The sequence below is a fragment of the Arachis hypogaea genome, chromosome 17 (assembly GCF_003086295.3).
Source record: "Arachis hypogaea cultivar Tifrunner chromosome 17, arahy.Tifrunner.gnm2.J5K5, whole genome shotgun sequence".
Lineage (NCBI taxonomy): Eukaryota > Viridiplantae > Streptophyta > Magnoliopsida > Fabales > Fabaceae > Arachis > Arachis hypogaea.
Window position 1 is genome coordinate 17,327,863 of NC_092052.1, and position 15,486 is coordinate 17,343,348.

General features: G+C 36.1%; 1 protein-coding gene across 1 annotated transcript; it reads left to right on the top strand.

Annotated features, from left to right (window-relative positions):
* Window positions 1-12,962: 12,962 nt before the first annotated feature.
* Window positions 12,963-15,162, top strand: LOC112765469 (UDP-glycosyltransferase 73C3). The gene is made up of 2 exons (XM_025811369.2): window positions 12,963-14,024; window positions 14,314-15,162. Exons 1-2 carry the CDS (start codon window positions 13,250-13,252, stop codon window positions 15,000-15,002), a joined length of 1,464 nt encoding a protein of 487 aa, XP_025667154.1. The 5' UTR covers window positions 12,963-13,249; the 3' UTR covers window positions 15,003-15,162.
* The last annotated feature ends 324 nt before the right edge of the window (window positions 15,163-15,486 follow it).

The window sequence follows — 15,486 nt, forward strand, 5'->3', positions numbered from 1 at the left end:
ATCGAAAGGTAGTTGCTTTAATTAGGCAATGACTTGATTTTAGCGTGTATCCACATGTTGATAAAAAAACAAAGACAAAAAAACTGCTACTATCGTTTATAAATATCTTATTACCTATGATGAAAATTATGTTAATTTTGTCTGTGATGGTTCTACTTGGATTATGGACTTTGGTACTTCATATCATGCCACTCCGTGGTGTGAATTTTTCACTTCTTATACTGTTGAAAATTTTTGCAAGATCAAATTGAAAAATAAAGGGGTGTGTGATACCATTGGCATGGGTGATGTGTGGCTTGAAACCAACATGGAATGCAAGTTGCAGTTGAAGAATGTTAGGCATGCACCAGATATGCAGTTCAATCTGATTTCAGTGAAAGCACTGAATCAAGAAGGATATTTGCACTTCTTTTAGTAGTGGAAAATACAAGATTACCAAAAGAGTTGCTAAAGAAGACAATAGTCTCACTACTCTCTACCAGTTGCAAGTAAATTTATGCAAATAAGAGGTAAATATAGCTGATGATTCCTCTTCTAATTTGTGGCATATGCGTCTTGGTCACTTGAGCGAGAAAGGACTAAGCGTCTTACTCAAGAAGTACTCACTTCCCATGAAAGGTACAACTTTTAATACTTGTACTCATTGTTTTGTTGGAAAGCTTGCTAGAGTATCATTTCATAGTTCTGGACCTCATAGGAGATCACATGTTCTAGATTTAGTTCACACTGATGTTTTCACTATGGATGCTAAGACTCTAGGTGGTGCATCATGTTTTGTTACTTTTAGTGATAATTATTCTTGAAAAGTGTAGACTTTTGTTTTGAAATCTAAAAACCAGGTGTTCGATATCTTCAAGCACTTTCATGCAAGTGGTGAAAGAGAAACAGGAAAGAAATTGAAATGTGTTCGAACATATAATGGTGGTGAATATAAGAGTCCGTTTGAAGAGTATTGCAAAGGACATGGGATTAAACTTGAGAAGATAGTTCATAAGACTCCCCAACATAATGGAGTTACAGAGAGAATGAATCGCACTGTCAATGATATAATTCGGTGTATGCTCTCTCATGCAAAGTTGCCTAAATCCTTTTGGAGTGAATCGATGAGGACTACAGTAGATGTGATCAATCTTTTTCCTTTAGTTCCACTAAATGGTGATGTTCTAGAGAAAGTTTGGAGAGAGCAAGATGTCTCTTATAGTCACTTGCAAGTGTTCGGCTATAGAGATTTTGTTCACATTCTTAGAGATGAAAGGTCCAAAATTGATGAAAAGTCAAAGCAGTGTATCTTCATGGGTTATGGTCACGAAGACTTTGGTTATAGATTATGAAATCCGGTGAGCAAGAAAATAATTAGAAGTTGATATGTGATTTTTTTTTTTTAAGACCAAACTATTGAAGAACTTAAGAAGATAAATAAGCCAACAATAACTGTTGAACGTTCTGCTGATGATGAACCTGGTCCTTTCACTAGACCTCCTATTGATGGAGAAGATGTACAAGTTGATAATGATGGTGATGATTTTCATGATGAACCTACACCTCAATCTAAGGTGCCAGATGCAGAAGTTCCACCAGATGTTGAAGTTCTACCTGAATCACCAGTTGAAACTAAATTAAGAAGATCTACTAGAGAGTGTCATCCTTCTCAAAGATACTCTCCTCATGAGTATGTGATGAATACTAAGATTGGAAAGCTAGAGAGCTACCAGGAAGCTATGTCTGATGAGCATAAGAAAGATTGGTTGAAGGCCATGCAAGAAGAAATAAAATCCTTGCATGAGAATCATACATTTGAATTGGTGAAGTTGTCGAGTGGTAAGAGAGCATTCAAAGAATAAATGGGTATTCAAATTAAAAGTAGATGAAAATATCTCACGACCAAGGTACAAAACTCGGTTGGTTGTTAAAGGTTTTAAGTAGAAGAAAGGTATTGATTTTGAAGAGATTTTCTCTCCAGTTGTGAAGATGTCTTCTATTCGAATTGTGCTTGGATTGACAACTATCTTGAATTTAGAGGTTAAGCAGCTTGATGTGAAAACTGCATTTCTTCATGATGACATAGATAAAGAAATTTATATGGAACAACCAGAGATTTTCGAGATTAAAGGAAAGGAGCATCTTGTCTGCAAGTTGAAGAAAAACTTATATGGGTTGAAGCAAGCGCCAAGGTAGTGGTACACGAAATTTGATTCTTTCATGGAAGGTCGTGGGTATAGTAAGACTTTTTCTGATCATTGTGTGTATGTTAAAAAATTCTCTGATAGTGATTTTATAATTCTCTTACTTTATGTTGATGACATATTGATTATTGATCATGATACTAAAAAGATTGAAATTTTTAAGAAAGACTTGAACAAATCCTTTGCTATGAAGGATTTGGGTCCTGCAAAGAAAATCCTTGGTATAAGTATCACTTGTGACATGAAGAATGAAAAATGTGATTGTTGTAGCAGAAGTATATTGAGAATATTTTAGAAAGGTTTAGCATGAGTAATTCCAGATCTATTAGTACTCCACTTGCTTGTTATTTCAAGCTAAGTTCGCAACAATGTCCTACAAGTGAGAAAGACAAAGAAAAAATGAAGAAGATTCTATATACATTTGCAGTTAGTAGTTTGATGTATGCTACAGTCTGTACTAGGCCAGATATTACTCATGTCGTTGGAGTTGTTAGTAAGTTTCTCTCTAATATTGGCAAGGAACACTAACAAGCAGTGAAGTGGGTTCTCAGATACCTTAATGGTACTTCCAGAGTTTATTTATGCTTTGGGAGTGGCCAACCTATGTTGGATGGTTATACAGATGCGGATATGGCTGGGGATGATCTTGATTCAAAGAAGTCTACTTCTGGTTATATGATGACTTTTGCAGGGCGAGCTGTGTCGTGGCAATATCGACTTCAGAAATGTGTTACTTTGTCTACTACAGAGACAGAAGAAACATTGTTGTTGTTGAAGTTTCTAAAGAACTCTTGTAGATGATGAATGATGAGCCTATATTTGATGAGATATTTTAACTTAATTTGAATGAATTTCATCACATAAACTCACTTATTCACCAAAATAGCATACTTTTGTGTTTGATCCCTAAATTGAACCTAAATGTGAAAACATGCGTTTTTGTACTTAAATTGAGCAATTTAATCCCACTTTTATTTCATTCGATGCCGTTATATGTTTGTTGAGTGATTTCAGGTCAAGGGGACAAGAATAGATATGCAAAAGTGGAAGGAAGCATGTACAAAGGGAGAAAGTATGAAGAAAACAAAGGAGAAGCACACAGCCATGTGTGCGTACACACAAGCAAGCGTGCGTACGCACAATAAGGAAATCAGCATGCGTGCGTGCGCACAACCACCTGTGCGTACGCACAGGATCCCAAGCAGAGCGAATCCAGAGCACCGCGAAGTGTGCGTGCGCACAACCATCTGTGCGTACGCACAAGTGGAAATTCAGCAAAGTGTGCATACGCACACATTTGTGCGTACGCACAGGTGCCAGCGCGTGCTCATTAAAAATGCACGTGCACTCACGTTTTGGGGCTCTTTTTGGCCCATTTCTGAAGGCTTGAGGCTGAATTCAAAGGCTATATCAAGGGGGCAACATCACATATGAAGGCATTAGGAGAATTAGCTTAGGGAGCCATCTTAGGATAGGAAAAACACATAGTAGGAGTAGGGGTAGTGTAGATTAGGAAATTCTCTCTTAGGGTTTTAATTAGGGTTTGTAGAATTCTATACTTCAAGTTTTGATTTGGGATTATAGCAATTTTATTGTAAGTATTTCTTTAATTCTCTTTTTTATTATACCACTTGTTCTACACTTGCTTTTATTTTCATCTCCTTTATCCATATTTACATAGTCTTGTAATTTTGGATTCCTATTTGTTTAATTTTATGTTTGATGGCTTTTATATGTTTGTTTGAGTTTCCTTTATTGATTTTGAGCATTTGTGGTTTATAGATTTCCTTAATTTACCAATTTTGTTATGTTTTATGTTTATGCCCTCTATGTGTTTGATGAAATACCAATCTTAGTTATGGGGTAATTTCCACCCATTGACTTGGGGAAAATGAATTTATGGATTATTAGAGCTATAATGTCCAATATTTAGAAATAATTCTTCGGTTGTTAATTATTCTTGTTCCCACTAACGCTAATTTGTTGCTAAGGTAATTAGCAAGCAAGCTAGGATCTGTGAATTAAGAACACTTATGCTCTTTTAACTTACTATCCGATGTGAGGGTTGACTTAGTGAGATTAATCCATCATAATTATCATAGTTGTGGTTATGGAAAGGAAGGGATCCCATAACTCATCCCAAGTCAAGGTTTCATTACGTTTTAAACCACTTTTTCATCAATTTTGAGTCTTACTTGTTTATATTAGATACATAGTTCTTTTATTCCTTCATTAGTTTATTAATTACAATTTTGCCTTGTTCTTTTATCTCTTTATTGTTTACTTCAAACATTGAAAACCCTTTTGATCTTCACAACCAATTTTATGCACTTATTGTCACTAGTTCCTAGGGAGAACGACTCGAGAGTCTAAATACTCTCGGTATATATATTTGCTTTGAATTGTGACAATCTTTAGAGTAATAATTTGACTATTGGCCAATTGTTGGTTCGAAGCTATACTTGCAACGAAGATCTATTTGGAGAAAATTCCAACCTACAATTTGGTCTTTGTCAAATTTTGGCGCCGTTGCCGGGGAGCTAATGTCATGAGTGCTATATTTTGGTTGTTGTAAATATGTCCATAGTATGAATAGATACTTTTTGGTTGCTTGTTTATTTTTGTTGGTAATTAGGATTTTGTTTATTTTGTTAATTGATGTCTTTAGTTGTTATTTTCAATTTTCTCTATGAGTTATCACCCTCTTGGTTTGGAGTTTGGTTGTGCTTATTTTGTAGGGCTTGATAACCTCAATTTTGGATTGCATCATGGGATTGGAGCATCAATTTTGGAAGGAGCTACCTGCTCTATATTACAATGAGCCATACCCTTTCCAATGTACATACCCAACCCAAGGATATGGTGGATTTTACAATGATTACATACCTTCACCACCATATGCCTATAACCCATACCCTCAACATAACCCTCAATCACTGCATTTTCAAACACCACACCAATACCAACAACCACATTCTTACATACCACTTTAAGATACCTACCAACATGAATCACCTTCTATATATACAACCTTCCTCCCAAACAATAAAACTCCTCTTTCATCACAATGTGAAACTTTCCCACCCTTGGCCCAAGAGCCACAAGACCTTCAACCCTTTCTCCAAGAGCAAGAAGGATTCCGAAGGACACAAGAGCAATTTGTGGAAACCATAAAATCGCTTAGTCCTCTTACGCTCATCCGATCAAGACACTTCTCTTGAAGAATGTGAAAGATCAACTAAAGAATGGAGTGAAGAGGAGAACGTAAAGCCTCAACGAAAGGAAGAGGAGCCAAGGCTTGAGTCACAAGAGGGGGAAGGTAGAACTAGTGAAACGGAAGAGGTAAATGGAGAATGGTGAGAGTTTGATCAAGAAGAGGATTGCATCATCAATGATTTTTTGTCCACTTGGTCAACCCCCTCAATGATCTTGAGGAGCCTTCCACTCTTGAGTTTGAGAGAGAAAGGGAAGAGCTAGAAAAGAATGGTGAGGAAGAGGTAAATACCCAAGAAGTGAAGCAATTGTGCAATAGTCCAAGAGAATGATTCCAATTCACGGGCAATTTTAATGGGTAACAATTTCCTCCATGAGCTTCATAGGCCCATACCAATATGCTCTCTTGGAAACGGACCACCAACTTAAGGTGCTTCTTGGAGTGTTAAATGATGAAAGATTGGGTGTTGGTTCCCAAAGGATTTCAAAGCATGAGTGGTGCAAGGGCCAATTAGGAAGATTCCAAGATCTCATTGGATGCTCAAAAGGTGCTTGGAGAGGTTGTTCATCCAAGGGTACAAGTAAAAGTCAACAAGAGGATGATGGAGAAACCAAAGTGTGGGATCCAGGCATACAACTCAACAACCGACAATTTTGGGTCCCAATTTATCGCTTAAGGTTGCTTAGGAGCTTAATGTACTTCGTTTGGGATCCCGGAGGATTCTTGAAGAGCAAGCATGGTTGGCAACTCAAGGATGGATGGAAGCACAAGCCTCCTTGATGTGAGCTCCAACCAAAAGTCTAACTTGAGGACTTAAAACCAAAGTGCTAGGTGGGAGACACCCCACCATGGTAATATCCTTTCAACCTTCTCTCTTTTAGCTTTTGTTTCATGAATAATTGGCTATGTTGCTTGCTTGGTTAGTTGAATTTTGATGTTTGTTAGATAATTTTAGTGAAATAATGTGTTTGTGGGAGTTTTATGATGTTTTGGGACTTGAAAACCTGTTTTGGATATCAAGTTTGATGCCTTAGAGGCAAAATTTTTGTTGCAGGAACAGAGACCTGTGCGTCTGCACAGCCTTGTGCGCACGCACAGTTCTCCTGTTTTCCCGTCCTTATGCGACCGCACAGTAATGTGCGCACGCACACTCCCAAACACCCCCTCTATTCGCAGCACGCGCACGGCCTGTGCGTCCGCACACCCAGCGTGCGAACGCACACTTCATCCTTTTACTTTAAAAAAAAAAGTGTTATGTGTGTGCGCACAGCTCTGTGCGTGCACAGCTCTGTACGCACACACAGATCTTGAGACCCTCTCTGCCAGCAACGCTCGCACGCCCTGTGCGTATGAACGCCCCCAAAAACTTGTTGGTGTGCGTACGCACACTCCCCTGTGCATACGCACGGGTCGCGGTCTGGGCAATAATGAGGAAGGGTGCCCTGTTGCGCCACTCCTCACCCCTTTCTTCTTTCCTTCTTTCTTCTTCTACCCCCTGATCCCACCCAGCCCCATTCTTCCAGCGACCACCGCCGCCGGAGCCACCACCACATTTCTCTCTCTCCCTATTTCTTCTCTTTTCTTCTTCTTTTCTTCTTCCTCTTATTTTATTTCTTCTCTCTTTCATCTCTTCTCCGGCGAAACTCCGTCGCCGTGGGCCTCGCAGTGGCTATCACAAGTGCCACTGTTGCCTATCCTATTCTTTTCTATCCTTCAACTTTCCAATTTTCTTGTTTTACTCTTCTTTGTTTTGATTACTTATTTGCTTAATTTTTATCTTCTTTATTTAGTTTTGATAATCTAGCTTGAGTTTTGCTTAATTGGTTGCTTGTTTGTTACATTGCAAGTGTTCAATTTTGACTTTTGGGTTGCTCATTCTTGAATTTTTTGGCTTGATTTGTTGAATATGTGCACTGCACTCCATGAATTTGACATAATGCCTAAATGAACTTTTTGTTTAATGCATGTGTTGTCGCGACCATATGTGTTAGACTATATCCTTGTTTGGCATTCTAATTAAGAATTGTGCACTTTTGAATGATTATGATGTTATTTTGAAATTGAAATTTCAATAATGTATTTGTTCATTATCTTGAGTTAGTAGCACCAAATTGATTTAGAAATTGACTTTTTGTCTCTTATATGGTGCAATTTTTAACAAGTACATATTGAATTTAGTGAATTGAATGGAGCTGCTTGTTCATCATGGTTTTTAAGTCAATATAATCACATCACAAGATATTTGCTCCTTGTTAATGCTTTGCATTTGTTTGAGTTGACTTTACTTGATTCTTATCAAGACTTGTCACTTTTTGTAGCAAGCACCTTCCCATGTGATTATTGCCTTATTCTTAAGGATGAATAGGTCATTTCTCTTCATCATTGCATTGGTTATTGTTGTTGTGCTATTTTATATCAATTTTTCTCTTTCACTTGCACAACTTCAATATCCCATAATTTCTACATTCAATTCACTCTTGTTGTAATTGCCTAAGTTTGCTCGTGTTTAATTGATCCTCATTCATTGCTTGCATCTTAGGCCAGTTAGTTGAGGAACTCATTCTTACTTTTTGATTGTGTGGATGCCATTTTAACTGACCGTTGTGTGTATTCTAATCGCGTGCATAATTGAAATACACACATGGCTCATCTTTTCATCATACCACACTACTATGCAAAATTCCTCAATCAGATGCTTATTTGCTTACTCCTTTACCTTTTTGTCCCACTTGCCCTATGATTCTTAATTATACTTTATCCATTCTTTTGAGGATGAGACATGGAGACAAGGAGCCGGGAGAGGAGAAGGACACTGAGGATGAAGATACCAAAAATACTTTGAACTTGGTGATTTCCACACAACCCAAGCCTCCGCATCCGCCAACCAAAGGTGGAGGAACTTAGAGACATTATTCCCGGATCGTGTTCGTGCACGGAGGACCGTGAAACGCTTAAGTGTGGGGGAGGATTCGTCATTTTGGGGCGTAAACTTTCTTTTCCGAATACTTTGCACTTTATTTTTTGTTTCTTTTTATTATGTTTCTTGCAGATATTTGAGTGCTTTTGACTGTTGCATTGCATTTTTTCTTTTGGTATATATATATCTTAGTTTATTTCTAGTTATTGCATTTGGCATTTTTTGTTTTTGCATGATATATAGCTTATAGATAGAAGTTGTGATTGGATGATGTGAATAGTATAGCACCTAGTTCAATTTTGTCCTAATTATTCATGTTAATTTTTGGATGTTAAAAATTAGGAATAGAACTAGGGAAGTTTTTGAAATTGTATCCATCACATCATTCATACATATAGGAAATAATTTTGGTGAAGAACAATAAGAATTTTCCAAGAATTTTGTTTTTAGGGCATTCTATTGAATTGATTTGGAAAATTGTTTTTAAACTTGCTTGAATGAATTTTTATGGAACATAGAAGAGAGATAGAACAAAATACCTTGTGAGTTTTTGAGCCTTAATGAGTGGTTACATATTCTAACCACTAATTTTGTTCTTGTGTGATATGCTCCTTCTATGATTGTAATCTTGGTTTTGCTTGATTCTTTATTTCCAATGGTTGATGTTTTGAATTGCATTGAGCATGATTGATGCTGTCTTTGATAAAAGCTCACTTTACCCATATGGTCTACCATTGCATCTACCTTTGTTAACCCCTTTGAGCCTTATTTACCCCATTGTTTGTAATAACACCACATCACAACCTTAAGTAGAAAACCATAATTTACCTTGGATTGTATCCTTGATTGGTTTAGGTTGAGGAGTGTGTTAAATTTAAGTGTGGAGAAATTTTGGAAAATATTGATAGTGAATGAAAAATTTTGTTTTGGGTATTTCATTGAAAAATTTAGAAAAATGGGTGCACATTCATGTATCAAATTGCTTTAACTATGTGCATTTGTCATAGAAAAAAAAAGAAATAAAAAAGAAAAAAATGAAATGAAAATATAATAAGAGGGGACAAAGGTTGCCCCAAAGAAAAGAAAAGAAAATGAATAAGGAATGCATATGTGTTTTGAATAGAAACTAAGGCATGAATGTGTGTGGAAAGAAGTAATAGGTGGTTAGAATGCATTTTTGTGATTTGGTGGATATAGGTTGAGTTGGATACTTGAGCTAATCAAAAATTCAATCCTTTAGTCCACTTAGCCATATATTCATCTTACCCTTACCCCAATCCCATTACAACATTTTAAAGACCTCATGATATTTGCATACATGCATCAAATACTTGTTGATTGTTAGATGAAAAGCAAATCCTTGAAAGCATGATTAGAGGAGATTTGAGTGAATTGACCCTAAACACCGAGTGATGAGAGTGTATACACACCTAGTGAGGGTTCGATCACTCAATTCTATGTTTTCACCCTTCTTATCATGCATTCTTGCAAGTTGCTTCTTTTTTATGAGTTGAATCAATTCTTTAGATTTTGATTGCATTGAGCTACTTCGTTGTTTAGCCCTATATGCATATACTCTTACTTGGAAATTTGATTGTTTGTTTTCACCAAATCGATAGGAACTATAGATACATAGATATATATAGATGGTATATAGCATACTTGCATGCATATAGATAGTTGCATTTAATAAGTTGCTTACCCTTTTACCCTTCTCCTTTGATTGTGATTAGCATGAGGACATGCTACTGTTTAAGTGTGGGAAAATTGATGAGTCTATATTTGATGAGATATTTTAACTTGATTTGAATGAATTTCATCACATAAACTCACACTTATTCACCAAAATAGCATACTTTTGTGTTTGATCCCTAAATTGAACCTAAATGTGAAAACATGCGTTTTTGTACTTAAATTGAGCAATTTAATCCCACTTTTATTCCATTTGATACCGTTATATGTTTGTTGAGTGATTTCAGGTCAAGGGGGTAAGAATGAATATGCAAAAGTGGAAGGAAGCATGTATAAAGGGAGAAAGCATGAAGAAAACAAAGGAAAAGCACACAGCCATGTGCGTACGCACAAGCAAGCGTGCGTACACACAATAAGGAAATCAGCATGCGTGCGTGCGCACAACCACCTATGCATACGCACAGGATCCCAAGTAGAGCGAATCCAGAGCATCGCGAAGTGTGCGTGCGCACAACCCTCTGTGTGTACGCACAAGTGGAAATTCAGCGAAGTGTGCGTACGCACACATCTGTGCGTACGCACAGGTACCAGTGCGTGCCTTCATTAAAAATGCACGTGCACTCGTATTTTGGGACTCTTTTTGGCCCATTTCTAAAGGCTTGAGGCTGAATTCAAAGGCTATATCAAGGGGGCAACATCACATACGAAGGCATTAGGAGAATTAGCTTAGGGAGCCATCTTAGGATAGGAAAAACACATAGTAGGAGTAAGAGTAGTGTAGATTAGAAAATTCTCTCTTAGGATTTTAATTAGGTTTTGTAGAATTCTATACTTCAAGTTTTGATTTGGGATTATAGCAATTTTATTGTAAGTATTTCTTTAATTCTCTCTTTTATTATACCACTTGTTCTACCCTTGCTTTTATTTTCATCTCCTTTATCCATATTTACATAGTCTTGCAATTTTGGATTCCTAGTTGTTTAATTTGATGTTTGATGGCTTTTATATGTTTGTTTGAGTTGCCTTTATTGATTTTGAGTATTTGTGGTTCATAGTTTTCCTTAATTTACCAATTTTGCCATGTTTTATGTTTATACCCTCTATGTGTTTGATGAAATGCCAATCTTAGTTATGGGGTAATTTCCACCCCTTGGCTTGGGAAAAATGAGTTTATGGATTACTAGAGCTATAATGTCAAACATTTAGTGATAATTCTTAGGTTGTAATTGTTCTTGTTCCCACTAACGCTAATTTGTTGCTAAGGTAATTAGCAAGCAAGCTAGGATCTGTGGGTTAAGAACACTTATGCTCATTTAACTTACTCTCCGATGTGAGGGTTGACTTAGTGAGATTAATCCATCATAATTATCGTAGTTGTGGTTATGGCAAGGAAGGGATTCCATAACTCATCCCAAGTCAAGATTTTATTTATGTTTTAAACCACTTTTCCATCAATTTTGAGTCTTACTTGTTTATATTACATACATAGTTCTTTTATTCCTTCATTAGTTTATTAATTATAATTTTGCCTTGTTCTTTTATCTCTTTATTGTTTACTTCAAACATTGAAAACCCTTTTGATCTTCCCAACCAATTTTATGCACTTGTTGTCACTAGTTCCTAGGAATAACGACCCGGGAGTCTAAATACTCTCGGTATATATATTTGCTTTGAATTGTGACAATATTTAGAGTAATAATTTGACTATTGGCCAATTGTTGGTCCGGAGCTATACTTGCAACGAAGATCTATTTGGAAAAAATCCCAACCTACAATTTGGTCTTTGTCAATGAAATTTTTACAATAGTTAAGCATCAATTAAGAGAAGTTTGTGTTATTTTGTGATAGCTAAAGTGTTATCCATCTCAGCAAGAATCCGACGTTTCACTCTAGATCAAAGCACATAAAGGTGAGGTATCATTGGATATGTCAAACGCTTGAGATGAAGTCATATGCACTTGAAAAGATCCATACTGATGACAATGATTCAGATATGATGGCTAAAAATTTACCTGCAGTGAAGTTTGATTCCTGCAAAGAGAAGGCATGCTTAGTAGAACAGCCTATTCCTACTTGAGTTGATAAAAGAGAAATTTGTTGTTGGGTTTCCAATTCAAGTGAGACCCACACTTTAAAATAAAAGAAAAAATAATAATAAAAGAAGTAGTGGCTTATAGCCACGAGTAATTAAAAAAAGTAGAGTGGTGGAGTCCTTCATTTGAAAAAGAAAAAGAAAGAGGGAGAGGGAGAAGAACTCGCCGAAAAGAGAAGAAATTGGGAAAAAAGGGCAGGTTCAATTTGATCTCATTAAATTGGTAAACTTGTTCTATTTCTTATAAAATTTTAGTTTGTTATTCTTGGTGTAGAGATGAACATTAAGGTATAACTTGTTAGCTGTATTGCCTTTTCTTTTGTCTGATTTGAGATACCCATTTTTGTAGAGTATTTATGTTGGTTCCGTCAGTTTTGATGATGTATTTTGTTGATTGTTGAGATGTCATAGTGCTTCTATAAAGATTAATTGTGTATTCATTATTTTGATAGTAGAAAATTTTACTAGACTAGATTTTATAGGTTTTTTATCCCTCCTTGGAGGGGGATTTTACAATAAAAATTCTGGTATTTAATTATTTAATTTCTGCTATTATATTTATTGTTTGGAGTATTTTTGAAGTTACCTATTTAATTACACAAATTGTAAAAAAATATTTTTTTGATACTTTTGTTGTTAGACAAATTCTTGTGTTAACCTTAATTTTTTTCAATAATTTTTAGTATAATTTTTAAATATATGTATATATAAATAAGATAGGTACTCTAATAAAGATTTTATAATTATTTTTATATAATTTTTTTTTAGACTTTTAAATAATAAATTATAAAATTAAATTTTAATACGTTATAAAAATATTTTTTTATTTAAAATATAATCAAATAAATAAATCATACCTTTATACAAAAATATCTTCATAAGAAGATTATTTTGAGGTCTTCATATTTGAGTAGCTCCTTATAAATTAATTATTTCACTAAACATAAAAATCTCTTACAATTTAATGTTATTCTCATATTAATGATAGAGTAACAAATTGGCAAGAGTGCGTGCCAAGCAAGGAAGAAAAGAATAAGAGTGGTCAACCACTCCAGTCAAAATTAGAAGCAAGCCGCCGTAAAGGAATCTAAGACCTATAAATAAATGTGCTAGGCTGTTACTCATTGGCACGAATCAGCTAATCAACAATCATGGCTTTGGAAGAACCCCTTCAGCTTCACTTTGTCATGTTTCCATTAATGGCGCAAGGCCACATGATCCCTATGATGGACATTGCAAAGCTATTGTTGCAGCACAAGAACGTTACCATCACAGTTGTGACAACACCAAGCAATGCATCACGCTTCACATCAACCTTTGCCCGTTACCATATGAGAGTGCTTGAACTTCCATTCCCATCCAAACAAGCTGGTTTGCCAGAAGGCCTGGAGAACATGGACATGCTACCTTCCACTTCCATGACCATGAAATTTTTGAACGCAACAAAGTTTTTCTGCGAACCCGTGGAGAAGCTTCTAGAAGATCTAACACCGCCACCAAGCTGCATCGTCTCTGATATGAACTTATCATACACTAGGCACATCTCTAGCAAGTTCAACGTTCCCAGGATCTCTTTCGGTGGCGTAAACAACTTCTTCCTCTTGTGTCAACACTGTATCCATGTCTACAATGTTAGCGAGAGGGAGCGCGAAACCGCTGAATCGGACTACTTTGTTTTGCCCGGTGTCCCTGACAGACTCCAATTTACCAAGGCGCAGATTCTGCTCAGCCTGGACGAAAGCTGGAAAGAGTATAACGACGAAATGATGGCGGCGGAGGCGGTTACTTACGGCGTAATCATGAATTCCTTTCAAGAGTTGGAGCCTGCGTATGCGAAGGAATACAGCAAGGTTAGAAACAACAAAGTCTGGTGTATTGGCCCTGTTTCACTAAGCAACAAGGATCAAGTGGATAAGGTGCAAAGAGGTATGGTTAGTTTAAAACAGAAATGTTTGTTAGTCAAAGAAAATTAGTAAGAAGAGTTGATAGTTAAGTATTGGTCAGATTTTAATAAAAGTGTTGACCCTTAGATTTTTTTAATTAGTAAAAAGTAATCATAATTTATTTTATTTAGTATTTATTAATTATTATGATAATTAACAAATATTAAATAAGACAAATTTTTATTATTTTTTTGGTTCTCTAATATTATCCGTTTAACTAATTTGTTTATTTTAAATTTTTAATTCTAGACTCTAAATTATATATCTAACAGGAAAAAGTGTTTCGATGGACGAGTGGCATCATTTGAAGTGGCTTGACTTGCAGAAACCGGAGAGTGTAATCTATGCATGCCTTGGAAGTGTAACCAGTTTGATTCCATTGCAGTTGATAGAGCTTGGTTTAGCCTTGGAAGCCTCGAGAAAACCCTTCATCTGGGTTATAAGGGAAGGAAGGCAGTTAGAAGCTTTGGAAAAATGGATGAAGGAAGATGGATTTGAAGAAAGATGTAAAGATCAAGGTGTTGTAATTCGAGGTTGGGCTCCTCAGCTGCTAATATTGTCACACCCTTCCATTGGAGGGTTCATAACACATTGTGGTTGGAACTCTACCTTAGAAGCCGTGTGTGCCGGTGTACCAATGCTTACGTGGCCGCAATTTGGAGACCAATTTTTCAATGAAAAGTTAATTGTTCAGATATTGAAAGTTGGAGTAAGGATTGGGGTGGAGTGTCCTGTTACGTGGGGGAAAGAAGAGGAAATTGGTGTGCTGATAAAGAAGGAAGATGTTCAAAATGCAATAGAGGAGTTTATGGATGAGAGTATTGAAAAGGAAGAAAGAAGAAAAAGGATAAGAGAGCTTGCTGAGATGGCTAAGAAAGCTGTAGAAAAAGGTGGGTCTTCTCACTCAAATGTGACCCTCCTTATCCAAGATATTATGCAAAAAACTAAGGGAGATATATGATATCGTTTGTAAGCATATCTTCCTATAAGAGGCAGCGACCTTAATTTCTCTAATGGCTTTTTCAAATTTGTTTAGGAGAGTCAATTTTATATTTTTGTTTCAACAACAGTGTTATATATCTGAGCTTATCATTGCTATTAAGTTTTAGTTTCATCAGTCAGATCGAATCTCTAATCTGTTATAATAAAAGACTGCATTGTCATAACTGAAAGGGTTTTATAATCACTTGTATTTTAGGAAACCAGCAGAAGAAGACCAAGAAAAATGAGAAAGTGTGAAATAATAGATAAAGACAGAAACATAAAAAAATAAAAGATAAAGAGACATACAAGACGTGTACCCATATATCACCAATGAAACAATTTGAGAGTCTCTATTCTTTTAATTTAGAGGACTGTAAATAGTGTTACAGATTGTCAGATTGTATGGCTAAAGCAGCTGCTCCTGTCGCGGACATTTACTCGAATTGAAGCCAACCATAGAG

Bases quoted from the DNA above. Each gene is read 5' to 3' on its own strand.
- LOC112765469 (XM_025811369.2), top strand. From the start codon at position 13,250: ATGGCTTTGGAAGAACCCCTTCAGCTTCACTTTGTCATGTTTCCATTA. The intron at 14,025-14,313 runs GTATGGTTAGTT...TATATCTAACAG, and splicing joins AGTGGATAAGGTGCAAAGAG to GAAAAAGTGTTTCGATGGAC.